Source organism: Chroicocephalus ridibundus, chromosome 6, assembly GCF_963924245.1.
Source record: "Chroicocephalus ridibundus chromosome 6, bChrRid1.1, whole genome shotgun sequence".
Lineage (NCBI taxonomy): Eukaryota > Metazoa > Chordata > Aves > Charadriiformes > Laridae > Chroicocephalus > Chroicocephalus ridibundus.
The window spans coordinates 30684349-30698805 of NC_086289.1; the positions used below are offsets into that span (position 1 = coordinate 30684349).

General features: G+C 39.3%; 1 protein-coding gene across 5 annotated transcripts; it reads left to right on the forward strand.

Moving 5' to 3' along the window:
* The first annotated feature begins 1719 nt into the window (after nt 1-1719).
* SYT15 (synaptotagmin 15) lies at nt 1720-14347 on the forward strand. 5 transcript variants are annotated; one of them, XM_063339814.1, is made up of 8 exons: nt 1720-1785; nt 5155-5353; nt 5964-6157; nt 6737-7032; nt 7851-8021; nt 8535-8655; nt 11277-11456; nt 12375-14347. In XM_063339814.1, the coding sequence occupies exons 1-8, from the start codon at nt 1779-1781 to the stop codon at nt 12509-12511; spliced, it is 1305 nt and encodes a 434-aa protein (XP_063195884.1). In that variant the 5' UTR covers nt 1720-1778; the 3' UTR covers nt 12512-14347. The 5 variants fall into 5 exon arrangements, with proteins under 5 accessions (XP_063195884.1, XP_063195885.1, XP_063195887.1 ...); XM_063339815.1 differs by having other exon boundaries at nt 6015-6157; nt 12375-14345; XM_063339817.1 differs by lacking the exon at nt 5155-5353 and having other exon boundaries at nt 1733-1785; nt 6015-6157.
* The last annotated feature ends 110 nt before the right edge of the window (nt 14348-14457 follow it).

Sequence of the window (14457 nt, forward strand, 5' to 3'; positions counted from 1 at the left end):
TTTAGTTCCTTCAAGTGCCGTAATGTATAGGATGAAACAGGGAACCTGTAAAGAATTAGGGCTAGGACAGAGGTTAGTAATCAGGCATAAAGGAGGGTATAATTGTGCTCCTCACGTCCTGTATTTATTTTGATTTCCAACTGGTGCTACAACTCAGCACAGAAAGACTGGAGAACAGGAAGTTTCAAAATTAAAGCTCCTTGCTTAGCAACTTCACCATTAATTCTTTCCACAGGAACTTGGAGAGTGTGAGATCTGCTCCTCCAAGCTCACCCCATCCCACCCACTGACTCCTTGAAACAAGAGCTGAATCAGCAGATGGTTATTGCTTCCTAGATATACACACTTCACACCCCTCTACACAAGCACATCTTGTATGGGAGACACGGGAGACACTGCGTCTGGCTAGGATCATTTTAACTGTTCAGTAGTGTTCTGCAAAGCAGTCAGGTGTTTCAAGCAACTTTACCACTCCTTACACAGACATAAAAGTGAGCTCAAGCAAGAACACTGTAATAGAAAGCAGACAGTGGTTGGTCTCGCCACACAACTCAAAACCTTCAGTTGTCTCAAACTTGCTTATAGACATTCCCCTGACAAGCGCGGAACTGCTAAGCAAAAAATCTGTACTTCAATATTACTACTAATTCAATACAGAAATAAGAATAGCAAAAGCATTGACTATGCAATATTTATTTAATAGTTAACTATATTAAAAGTTCAAAACTGAAATACACAGAGCTTTTTCTTTTTAGAGTAAAAATGATCTAAATACTTTGTTACTTATGGAGGACTCAACAATTAATAGAAAAAGCTCACCATGCTATACCTACAGCAGGACATTTTAAGTGCAATTAAAAGAATTCTAACATTCCACAGAAACAGATGATATTTCATTAGAATCCTACTGGTTTAATTCCTAAGCATCTCTGGCTTTTAGATTAAACAGCAGTGTGCAAATGTGTGCAATAGTTGTGAATAGAACAAGCACGTATAATACAAGTAGTCATTAAATTTAAGGTATAGATTCTTGTCATATTGGCTGAGAAAGAAGCATTATCAGGCAAGAAGGGGTGAAGAGGAATAATTTTGTTTCTGAACTATGCATAAGTAATTTTGTTAGTTAAGATCTGTTTGGTTATATTTATTACTCACACAAGAGATTCAAGATCATGACATTTCTCAATACAAACAGGAAGAGACAATTGTGACTACAATTGTCTAAATATGTTCCTTTGTGTTTATACATTTTGTCAAAAGTTTGAAACAAGTACAGGCGAATTTCTTGCCCACTAGAATTTTGTGAAATTAAGCTACTAATATCAAAATCTTTTTCCGAGCACAACTGTAGTTTTTGAAGTTATCTCACACAGCCAATGCTGCACAGGTCTTTTTTAGGGGCTGACAGAAGATTTATGTAGTACAATCGCTACTTCTCTGCATATTCCCACACCTCCTTGCCCAACCATGACAGCTGAAGAGCTATGAAAAGTCGGCTCCTGGTGCTGGCAGCGCGGGCCGGCAGAAAGAGCCGAGGTAAGGTTGGAACTTCTGCCGAAAACCTCCCTTTCCTTTTTCCTGATCGGCTCCGCAGATGTCTCTACTGTAACTCGCGTTTCCAGCCTCCCCGGCGTGGGAGCCCAGCGGCCGCGGGGGCGGGGCGGGCCGGGGAGGGGCTGCCGGCCCTTAAATAGCGGGGGTGGGGGGGCGGCTGGCACACCGCCGGGCAGGGGAGGCGACGGGATTCAGGCCGTGGTTGCGGGAGCCCGAGCACCCACATGCCCGGTAAGTGCCGGCCGGGGTCGGGCAGGAGGGAGGGGAGGGCAGGGCTCGGCTCCTCCCGCACCCCCGCTGGCCCCCTCGCTTTTGCCCTCCTGGGGAAACGGGCAGCCGCTCCCCTCCCCGCCACCGCGCTAGCGCTTCGGGAAGTTTGGGTAAGAAACCTGCCTCTCAACTTAAAGGGCTGCAAACCGATCTGCTCTTCTTCTGGAGCCGGCTGAGGGAAGAGCAGCCTGCATCCTGCAGGGCCACGAGGCATCTCCCATCCTCATTCCGTGCCCGGAGCGCTTTGGTGTCAGAGGACAACCTGGCACTGAGACACAGACACAGCAAGCCCAAAGAGTTTACCCCCCCACCTGAAATAATGTGATTTATGCTGTACATATGCTTATACTGTAAGTGTTAACGAACCTGAGTGTTTATATAGGGATTAAAGTTTTTGACCAGGCTTTATATATATAAACATATATATATATATAAAACTGCCTGGTCATAACTCCAAAAGGCTTACTGCAAAGTTCAAGAAAAGCTTACTAAAAGCATACCATCAGACAAAAAGGGACCTAATCCCAAAGGAGAGAGATGATGACCATCACCATTTCTCTGTGCTAGGGTGAACCCGGCACCTATTAACGGTGGACAGTCTCCCAGCACAGGCCACTTTGAGATGAAGTGGTCCAACAGGTCTGTTCCATCTCCAGTTACCATGATCCTGTACCACAGCAGAATAAAATACATCAATTTCTCATGATGCCAGGTAGTTATTTTAAAAGATACATGTCTTCTCCCTGCACACAATGGATTCAACTTCTTTCAACTGGTTTATTTTGTGACTAGTGCTACATTGTGCCCTAAACTACTGGTTCTCTTGCTGATCTAATCAGATAAGAGAGACTAGAATTGAGCCAAATTCTCCTTACCCTCATTAAATCATAGTTAACTTTACTGAAATGGGTAAGACTTTACCTTATGCCTACCACTGTGTAAAAATAAGCAGAATTTGAGCAAACAGCAGTGGCTGGGTCGTAAATACTTAGCATAATTCTGCAGTGAACTAATTCAGTACCTTAAACTCATTAACAAAGACATTGGAACCTCATTCTCCTACCCCAAAATCAGTGCACAGCTGCTGTACTACATATTGCATTACAGTGCACCTCAGCTTGCTGTCCTTAATGGCAAATGGTGACAAACTGGTTATGGAGGAAACACAGGACTGCTGCTGAGAGCATTCAAGATTTGGGAATGGAGAGGACAAGTTAAACAGAATCCTGTTGAGCTTGCTTGAAGTGTTAACCTTCAAGATACTTACGTCGGACAGTAAAACCACCAGCCATATAAACATTTATATTGTTGATAGTACACCTGTACGAAGCAAACCATTAATTTCTATTATGTTCATGGGCATTAAACTAAGGCATTTTTTCCTACGTCAGGCCTTCTAAGCTGCAATAAAATGGCAATCTGACTGAAGACATACTCAAGCATGCCCTACAAAACCGAGGAACACACACACACACACACACACAGAATATCCACGGTCAGGACTACATTTATTACACATTTCCTCATGCTGTGCATTCTTATGAAAGAAAACCAATTTCCAGTGTAGCACAACCAGACTTGGCTCTGTATTAACATTACCCACACCAAATAGGTACTAGTTTCCTTCCTGTTCCTCAGAATAGGTCTTGTGCTAATAGCCTGACTAAGTGCTGGAATGTATTCAGCCCACCTACTGGTTGCAAGGACAGCGGAGTGCCTGTTGCTGTAGTTGCTCCTTGGAGCTGGGAGACACAAGTGATTATATGACTCATGGGGAATTAGCCAGCCAATTCCTGCAGAGAGCTAGGGCAACACACCTGGAGGGGAGCTGCAAAAATAAGTTGGCTCCTATGACTGTACCAAAGGCAGGAAAATGAGATAGGATCAGATAAAGGCCTTTGAGGCACTATGGCCAGGTTAATTTTATAGCACAAGGTATTTACATAAATGTTCTGCAGCTGAAGGACATTTCATATCACTTATTGCAACATGGCAACAGTGGAAAATATCAGTAATACGCGTATTGCAACTCACTTCTTATATTCTTTATAGCTCTAACCAATAAACTAAGCTACCAAATTAGTTTTGAATTCTTATTCAAAACTACTATTACTGTTGACTGAATATTTTGTGCTTGTATTGTCTTTATTTACTTATACCATCATATAGAGGTGGCTAACTGCAAGGTATCTACCAAGCACAGACAGATAAAAATGAAAGGAATAAAACATAATCAGTTATCTCTACCTAAAAGCAGAGAAGAGGGAAAAAAAAGTCAACATCAGTTGTGAGAGAACACCAGGTCGCTTTGTTGCCAGTTCTCAGGGTCTCCTCTGAAACTGAAGCAGTACACAGTACTCGGCTCATCCTGAGCTGCCTCCCATGGCTGCAGAGTGGAAGATAATTCTGCAGTTTGGGCACACTTTCAGGCAGAGGGTACTCTGGCAGGATCAATTCTCAGTTGAGACCTAGTCACATCTCAATGCACCAGTACTGGTTTAGTGGTAGGCCAAGGCAGGCTGGGTATGAGGTACAGTGCAGAAGTAGTCTTTCCAGCCTTTTACTTCACCATACTCAGCAAACATGAGAAAACAAGAAACTGAGCCCATTATTAATTGACTAGCCTTGGTCTAGTGAGAAATTCTCACATCAGAATACCTCATGATCATATTAAAGGCATTTATTAAGTTTTCAATTATATTAGTGGGGGGAAAAAAAAAAAAACCACCAAACCCCAAATTATACAAGATTTGGTTTCATCTGAAGTAATCAAGATTCAGGAAACTGTGTTTAATGGATACTTAAGTTTAACTTTACAGATCAGGAAACACATGCATCCTTAGAAAGAAAACAACCCAGAGCTTTGCTTTGTTCCTTTTTCCAGGATCTAGTCTCAGTTCAACATAGATGAATAGCTGGAAGAACAAACCAAACCAAAATAATGGTACCTTTTGTATTAGGTGCTCCTGCATTTTCTTTTTCTTCTGTTATGAAAGCTCTAGCACTTCTGCCATGCTAAGGTAAATTCTTATGCTAATGTAAAATATGAGCCCAAACAACTCCTTGTGTTTTTTTCTGGCTATAGTCTCCTACATTGCAGACATTGCCAGCATATCTGAACACTTTCTAATCTCTCACTGCTGATGTCAAACATCTTCAGGTATTGCACCATGCCATAACCAAAGACAAAAGCGTGCAACATGAGTGGAATGTTTCATTTAGAAATAATTTTGGAATGTAAATCAAATTTGTGGGCTTTAATATTCCTGTCTACCCCCAAAACATACATAAAGCTCCCGTGATGCTTTATGTGCCTCTATGTTTGAACAGAACAAGCAGTTGCTGTTGCTGGAGGTATAATAGGAGGGATCCTTTTATTTGTTCTCATTGGAATAACTGCATACCTGCTCTGGAAGAAATTTTGCCGCCTCCTTTCTTACGAAAAGCTCACCAGTCCTGTCAAAACAACAAAGGCAAATGCCATTTTTCAGGATCAGTCAACTTCTGAAATTCAACTAAAAAGCACAAGGTACATATTTTTGTTTTGTTTTTAAAGCATACACTATTGGTAATTTATTTCAACTTGTCAAATCTCAAATGAGGAGGTGATCTAAATATATGCATGTACTGAAATAAACGAGATCCCTAAATTATATGAAAACAACAATTGTGTTCTGTTTTGTTCTTTTAGGAAAATAGTACTATCTGTAACTATAAATGCAATGATATTTGTGATTCACGTAAAAGAGGTAATAAATTCAAGTGTAATCAGACAAATTAGGCCTATGTTCCAGAGCCATTCCTGGGGGTCTCATAATGAAACACCTGAGAACCAAACAATAAGCCTTCAGTGCAGAAAGGGGACTCTCTTAGAAAGTTAGTTACTGCAGGGCTTTGGGACTCTAAAACAAGCAGCTGCAGTTAATTCTTCCTTTTCTTTGAAAGATCAATTCTTAAGAAGAAAAAGTGAGGGATCTGTCTGAGGAATTAAGATCTGATGTACCTCACTGGACCTTTAGGCATTATACAAATAAAATCAATTGCAAAACAATGGGTATTTATCTTTTCTACCTATGCATCTCCATAGAATTTTTACAAAATTGCAAGAACAGAACAGTAAACTTATTACTGTTGCCAAGTTTGGTTTCCATATTTAAACCAGAAAAGGCAGTAGCTGTTGTCTTGAGCAGATCCAGAAGCGTTCCATTTATCATTCCACCAACACTGCATGGGCGAGACTGGATTAACTTGACGAACGAAGAACAAGTTCAGGAAGACAGTGACCCCTACATGATTCCTCAGGATGGGCCACGGTCATCGTTTCATTCTTTGGGTATGGCATTGCAAACACGGTACTCTCTTTAAGGTTAACTTTATTATTATGAAGCATTGTTTATTAGGGGCATACCAAGCATAACATTACACAATACAAGCCCTAAACACTGTATGTATATATAATTTCATATATGTGTGTGTGTGTGTGTGTGTATATATATATATATATGTGAATTGGGCCAGAATGTAGCCATTGTGGTCCCACTGCTGTGGGACCTTGCACATACAGCAGACAAAGCAATCTCTCCTCCCGCGTTTTGTAAAGGCACAACATAAGTGTAAGTCAGGAAATATTTGATTGTTGACCCTAGAAACAGCAGTGTGACCAGCTGCAGACTGCAACAACGAATACCCCAAACTATTAAGGTACAGTCATAGGAATAAGAGAAAGAAAAGTGGTGCAGCCTACAACTACTCCCCCAAATTTGAGGGAAAAGGAATTAAAATACCAGGTTTATGCAAAAATGGATTGCTAATAAATAGATTAATGTGATTTCCCTAATATAGCAGTTGTTGTGAAAATGCCTGCTACAGTCTTGAGACTAATCCAAGGGTGCTTGTTTTTTATTTCATGAAGCTGGAGCTTATGTTGTAGGGACCATTAACCCAGAGCTGTACAAGTTTCCTGAAGACAAGAGCGAGACGGATTTTCCTGAAGGCAACATTGGCCGCCTCTGGTTCTCCATAGAATATGAGCAAGAGTCAGAAAGGCTCCTTGTCTCCTTGATCAAAGTCAGAAAGCTGCAGCCTCCTGCTGACTCCTGTAGTCCATTTGTGAAAATCTACTTGCTGCCCGATGAAAGAAGCTACTTGCAGTCCAAAACAAAATGCAGAACTCTTAACCCCCAGTTTGATGAAAACTTTGTTTTTCAGGTACTTTTCCTTTTGATGAAGCAGATTTTTGTTTGTAAATATTGACTTGTCAAACTACAGTACATGTTTTGTGAAAAGTAGTTTTCTACAAATTGCTACCAAGATACAAGCCATTTCCACTGGGGATAGGATTTATTACTGGGGCTTCTGGAGATTCTGGGCTACTTAAGTCTCTGGCTCCAGAACTGAAGCAGACCACAGGTAAGATCAAAGTTGAGGATTCCAGAATTTGCCCTGGAGTCAAAACTCCAGTTTGAACTATGGCTGAGCAGTTCAGCCCAGCAGCTCTAGAAATCCAGAAGGAATCCAGACTGAAGTAATATTTTCATAGCTTGTAGTTTGCTGTGGAAGTAGACTAGAAACTAGAACTCATGAGATGCCTGATATACTATTTGTATGTATAGTGCTGTAAAGCTAGGAGCTTGGCTCCCTATGCCAAAAGGCCTTCAGCAAGTGCCACAAGACAAAGGCTTTAAAATCAAAAAAGTTTGTTTCAGACAACTGAAAAATTAATGTTTACAGATTTCTAAACATTGTGTCTGGAAACAAATGCAACATCTAACACTAGATCTATGAGCTGAAAAACTGCCAGCTAACTTCACATTTTGCAAATGAACTCATTCTATTTTAGCTTGGATCTTTAGACTCCTGCATAGCTAAAACTTTAGGCAAATTAAGAAAGTGAACTTCAAGTAATCAAAGGAAATCTCCACCTACCTCTAACACACTTTGAAAAGTCCTTCCTTTGAAGTCATGCTAGAGTAGAAAAGTCTCACATGTTTTACAACGATTAATATAGTCTTCCTTTTCCTGTACAGGTTTCCAGTAAGATGTTGCTCCAAAGGACTCTTAAGTTTTTGGTTTATCATGTTGATAAACAGAAAAAGCACCATCTCCTAGGCCAAGTTATCTTCCCACTGAAAAATGAAACATTAACTGGTGACAACAAACTAGTCATATGGAGAGATCTGGAGAAGGAAAACTTGGAGGTACGTGATACCAGGCTGCTTGGCGTTGTGGAACTTTTGTCATCTTACAAGTATTGAAGGGGTACAGCTGAAGCAGAAGTTTGTTGTATCAAATATATCAAATGCAAAAGGATTTGAAAAACAGTTGGAATCAAAATTCCCATCTTGCCAACCTGCAGATCCATAGCTGTTACATAGGGATTATCCATCTGCTCAGAAACAGTCACATGAGTTAGGAGACAGTAACATAAGAAAGTACCTTTTGTTATTTGCTTCTGTTTTGAATTAGTAAAAGCAGAAAAAAAGCAGAAGCAGCAAGGAAATAAGCATCACCTGGAAGAGATAGGAACTCAAAGGTTCAAGAAAGCAGGTTAATTGGTTCTACCAAATTCACAACAGCATAAAGCCATTACAATTCGCTCACATGCCTTAGCATGGCAGAAACCGCTAGTATGAAGAACTGCCCCCCTCCGGTTTGTCTGTGTGAAGGGAGTTTTTCAGATATATTTGACAAGTATTCTTCTGCTTCCAAAGCCTCCTTCAGAGTATGGTGATATCCAGTTCTCCCTCAGCTACAATGACTACCTGGGCCGTCTCACTGTAGTGGTTCTGAGGGCAAGGGGATTAAAGCTCCAGGAGGAGAGCCATGCTGTCAGTAAGTGTGATTTCCTCTTTGCTATCAGCTCCAGAATTCCTGTTTTAATTTGCTCCTTCCTCATCTGTCCACCCAGGCTTGCACTGAGTGACTCTGAAAAGAACAAATAAACATCCCGGTGATTTGAGTGGAAACAACATACTTTGTTACTAGGGTAATTAGACTTTGATAGCTCAGTTTGCTATGTTTTGAATTTGTTTCATAACAAATGTCTTGTCTCACGTAATCAGTAGCAGGTTTTTTTTCTCCTGCTTTAATACAGTTAGCAACATCCCTTTGTTGCACTCCAATCCAGAGAAGGTGGTATTTCAGGAGACATTGACATTAACAGAATTGCCTCAAGGCAAAAGCCCAGAGGTAAGAGCTGCAGGACAACTGCTTAAACTGAACACTTGTCCTGGGGAGAACCAAACTACAAAAAGTTTCCCATTTGTAGGAAAGCCTGGCTGTTGTTCAAAGGACCATGTCATAGAGTCACAATTTTTCTCTCTTACTGCAGTGGGGGTTTTCCTGGTACATCATGCTTGTGCATCCTTGGCCTTGGAAATGTTGAGTGTAGAGATTACCTCAAAATGCTGTTTAAAATCTAAACACTCAAAGCAAAAATAGACGGAAGAACCAAACTTGTGGTTGGATCTGTAGTGGTTTTTTTTTTGAAGGGCTTTGAAACTAAACAATATAAATGCAAAATACACCTAGCAGTTAAAAGAAGAGCTTTAGTTCTCTACACACACACATCAACTATGAAGTTTTTTTGAGATTTCTTTGAGTGGACTGGTACCAGGATGTTCAACTTTAGAAACAATGCACTCTGAATGAGTAAATCTATATTCATAATATTAGAGATCAATTTGCTCTGCTTAGGGTAAAACTCATAAATGAAGTCATGCATAGTAAAATGATGAGAATATAGAGGTTTCCAAGAAGCAGAATCATACCCTGTACACTTGTTGAAAGAACTATAATACAGAATGTATTAGTTTTAGAAAACAAATAACCAAGATAAGGATGGCCAGAAAAAATATGACTGGTTCCTGGCAGATGAATTAAGTATCATCATGAACCAAGAGTAAATGTTCTAATTTTGCATCATCTCAATAGCTTTAGAAGAACAGACTTCTGAATAGATCATGTCTCTGCCTGGAGGTTGTTGTGAAGTTCTGTAGCACAGACTGCGTGAACTCCGTGCGTTTCTTTCTACAAATCTAACATTAATCTGTCATGTTATTTTACTGCTGGTATACTTGAGGTTATCACAATAAGCAAGAGTCATGGGCACGGCTCTGGAAGGAAGAGCTGCCAGAAGGGGATTCTCCAGAATATGTTACTAAGTGTGAAAAAAACAGAAAATTAAATAAATTGGGTGTTATTTCCTTTGATAATGCCCTTCAGGTATGATTTAGGGTCCACAGATTGTCCTGAAGAAATCCTGGAGAAACTGGAATAAAAAGTTTTCTATATTAACAGGGATTAGTGCAACACTAATCCTTGATGGAAGATACGCAGTATAGGGCAGTAAGGAGACATTTATTTTTAGATTCAAATTACTGAATTAAATGTATTAAGAAGTAATAAGAAAGTAATGAAAAGTCAGACTTTGTGCTAGTAGTTTACATAGTAACTTTTTCCATACATAGCACTCAGGTAGCAGCTCTGTGTAAAAAAAAAAAAAAAAAAAAAAGTCTTTTGCAGTAATCCTGCACCCTCTGAAACAGTAATGAGGGCCTACTGGATCTGCGGAAATAACGAGACATTAGGAGTCTATCAATGCTGTCTCAGTCCTGACATTTCTAATCATTTTTGCTGCACAGATGAACCTTAATGAACTGAACAGCAGGGAGTAATAAACACAGTAGCAGCATGGGATCTATTGCTGCTTCACTGGAAAAGAACAGATCTTTAGCCATCAATTAAGATGAAATTTCTACATGCTTGTCACTAAATTTTGTAGAAGGGGAGGGAAGAATGGAAGATTCCGGCAGCTTTGGATCTCATTGTCAAGGATCTGCTGAATAAGACCACAACCCAATACAGGTCCCCTTCAGGAAGCAAAGCAAAATTTTTTTGTTCTTGTCCCCACACTCAAATTTCTTTCCTAGAAGCACAGAGATCATTGATTTTTTTTCCTCAAATCTACAGAATCCCCTACCACAGGGAAGTCATTAGTAAAACCTTTTGTTTAAGGATTCTTCTTTGACTAGGAGAATGTTCCCCTGAAACGTATCCAATGCAAGCACAGGCTGCAGCTCTACAATGCAGCTCCTCCCTCATGGCCTCCCTTGTTTGGATCAAACAATCATGTGATCAAATACATGAAATTAACTACTGACCCAACAAACTAAGCCTTCAAAAAAAGTCTCCATCAGATGAAGGGAAGGTACAGGAATATAAGATCAAGGATGCAGGGTAAGAATATGGCTGCTCCTTTTAAGAGCTCTTAAATTAGGGTGCAGTTTTGCAGTGCATTTTCTAAGTACTTTGTGTACTCCCTGCTTAATGTTATGCATTGCCATGCCGCCATATATGTTTCATGAATCGTTCATCATCTAATTTTATACTTAATATCTCTTCTCCCAGCTGCCTCTGATGTATTTTCTGCTTGAATTTCTTTTTTCTCCAAGGTGTCTATGTCAAAGTCTCACTAATGAACCATAATAAATTCATCAAAAGTAAAAAGACAGCAGCGGTTCTGGGATCTCCCAATCCAGTGTATAATGAAACCTTCAGTTTCAAGGCAGACCAGACAGAGCTGGATACAGCAAGCCTGAGTCTATCTGTGCTCCAGAATATCAAGGGAGAAAGTAAGCTATATAAATTATTACAGTTAAGATGTCCTAAATCTCTTACATAGTGCAGAAATACTTAAGCTTGGGAGGAACTAATTCCTTTTCAGCAATAATCATAAAACATACAAAACATTTGGGGTATTTCACAGGCTGTTTCTTTAAAAAGCAGAAAAATGTATTTGCTGTAATTGCGTGTCTCAGAGACTAAGGATAATTTTAATGGAAGACATGAATAAAATAAGTGTAGGCTAGTCACTGTCAGTACAAGGTGGTGTACTTTTGTTTCATGCTGGTATCCTAAGAAAACTAGCTTATACATTTACGTTCTGTGAACACTTGTGTATATAATTGACAACCTCCAAAATTTTGAAGCCATTCACTGTTCCCTAACCAAATTTGAAAGAGGACTAGGAATTTTAGTTATCACAGCAGTTCAAGCAGTGAGAAAGACAACAGACAGCCTATAAACATCCCCATTCCTTATCAGAAAACCTGATGCTTAAGGTCACCCTTTACTAATTGTCAGAGAACCCATTAAGGAATTCTGCTTAGAAAAGCAAATCAGAATTCAATACTTCTACTGCTCACAACAAAAACAATTTCCCTGCAGTGCAAATACGACCTCAATAATGAAACATCAATACCCTGATGCCCACAAGTAGGGCACACTCCCACAGTGTGATTAAATTGATTCTAGTTCAGAGTGCAGGCAATGGGTTACGCCTGAATTCTCTAAATACACACTGAATGGATATTTAACACTGAATCTCAGCACGTAGAAACTACAGAACTTGAAATCTAGAGTGAATTCCTTGATGAAAATTTTAGTTTAAAAATAACTTTCAGAACATGCATTAGAGAAATACAAGTCAATATTCTAATTTAGGTAAGGATTACAGGTGTTAATCACTAACTGCTTTCTTTTTTTCCCAGAAACACATCAGCTAGGACGTGTAGTAGTCGGGCCTTTCATGTACACCCGTGGCAAAGAACTAGAACACTGGAATGAAATGATCAGCAAGCCCAAGGAGCTGGTTAAACGATGGCACACTCTCTGCCACAGCACGTAAATAGCATGGATAAAAAAAACCAACCTTAAAATGGAAAAGCTCTCGTTATCTTTCATAATCTAATGATAAAAGAGTACAAAATCTTTGACCATTTTACACTCCAAAGTAGACAAGAATAAAAGAAGTAAATTCTTTCCTTGCCCAAACACAAAGAGAAAACTTGGTCCCTGCTAGGCTGGAACTCTATCTTTCCTCTCTTCAAAATATATTTCCAATTTAGTTAATATGCAGCAGAGTTTAAAAACAACTGGGATGACAAACATGATCTCCCAGCATTAGTTACTTTGACTAGTAAATTCCAATTCTTGGTCGTGAGTTCTGGGCACAAACAATCATCCATCATGTGGATAGAACCCAAAATGACATAAGAATTTTCAGTGATGATACCAGGCCTAACTGCCCACCTGCATTGCATCACCAGACAGAGTAGCTTCACCAAAATGAATGGAAGCCCAGTAAGCATGACAAAACAGACAAAGCCCAAAAGATGTTGACTACTACATTTACAATTTATTTAAAATAGCAGCATTATATTGAAATCCTCTTTTGAATATGAATGGTGGAAAGCACTAACTGTTTATTGATCAAAAATTCTAGAAGCACCTGTTCACATCCCTCAGGACAGTGAATTTCTTGCAGTAATTCAGTTAGATGTTTTCAGATGACCCCAGTGTACAACACTGTGTTGACACTAAGGGTGAAGTATAAAAGAAGTCCTAAAGTCACAAAGGATTGGAGGCTTACAGAAGTACTGGGGTACTCTGAGAAAGTAATACAAGGGACTTGTCCTGTCTTTGTATTTCTCCCTAAACACATCTCTGCTGGAGACAGAGCATTGATTACAAGAACCTTGGGTTTGACCTAGTATGGCCATTCTTACATTGAAAATCCAAATAGCTTAAGCCGCTAGGACATATGTCTTGTTTTAGTGGTAGAGTTTTCAAGTAAATTACTGTTCTGTAAAATAATTCAGAACAATTATTTTTAATCAAAATAAACTAAAGAGGACATTCTTGTCTTCTTGATTGTTCACTGGGGACCTGAACTCTGTACCTTTCACGCCACATAGTCATAAAACAGACCGACAGACTATTGCAGCAAAACATTATGTACAATTATGTTCCAATCTGTGCAGCTGAAATAAAGCCAGCTTCCTTTGAAACAGGATACAACATTAATTAATTCAATATATTAAAAACCAAGATTTATCTGGGGAGATAAGAACACTTTCCATTTTGACAATATTGTTATTTTCTAAAGGAAATATTATGAATGAGAATTTAATCTGAGAAGAATTGTAAGATAACAGACCCCCCCTTCACCTGATCTCCCACTTGAAATGTTACATGTCTGTCTTGCTAGCTGCACCACTGGATCTGGATAGAAGATGAGCCTAAACTCATTCCATTGGATTAGATTTTAGAAAATGTTGAAACCTCATTATATCTGTTAAATGAGTAATGCCAGCACTCCCAACCCCAAAGAGCTCCTTTTCAAATTTTACAAAACCACTGAAAATCAATCTAATAGGCAACACGTTCAATCTGGGAAGGAAAACTATACATAAACTCTATGACAACTATATTACTACTATAAAGCAATTTTACCAAATACATTGTGTCCCTCTATGATTTAAATCATACCAATAAAAATTAAAGACCTTAAAAGCAAACTTAAGAATGCTTCAGGCAGTTAGATTTACTAGCTTGCACAGGAAGATTCATGTAAGGTACAGTGTCTATCAACATAACTTCTAAAGTGGGAAGTCACCTGTCTGACCTGATGTACAGTATGGTCCAAGTAATAAAACAATGCATTGTACTAACGTGGTCTCTTTTCTTTGCACTTCTTAAAGTACCAACACTTCCAGTTTGTGTGCTCAATAACTACAGTTAAAAACATGGAGAAACATATTTAAATGCACTTACCAATGTACTTGACTTTGC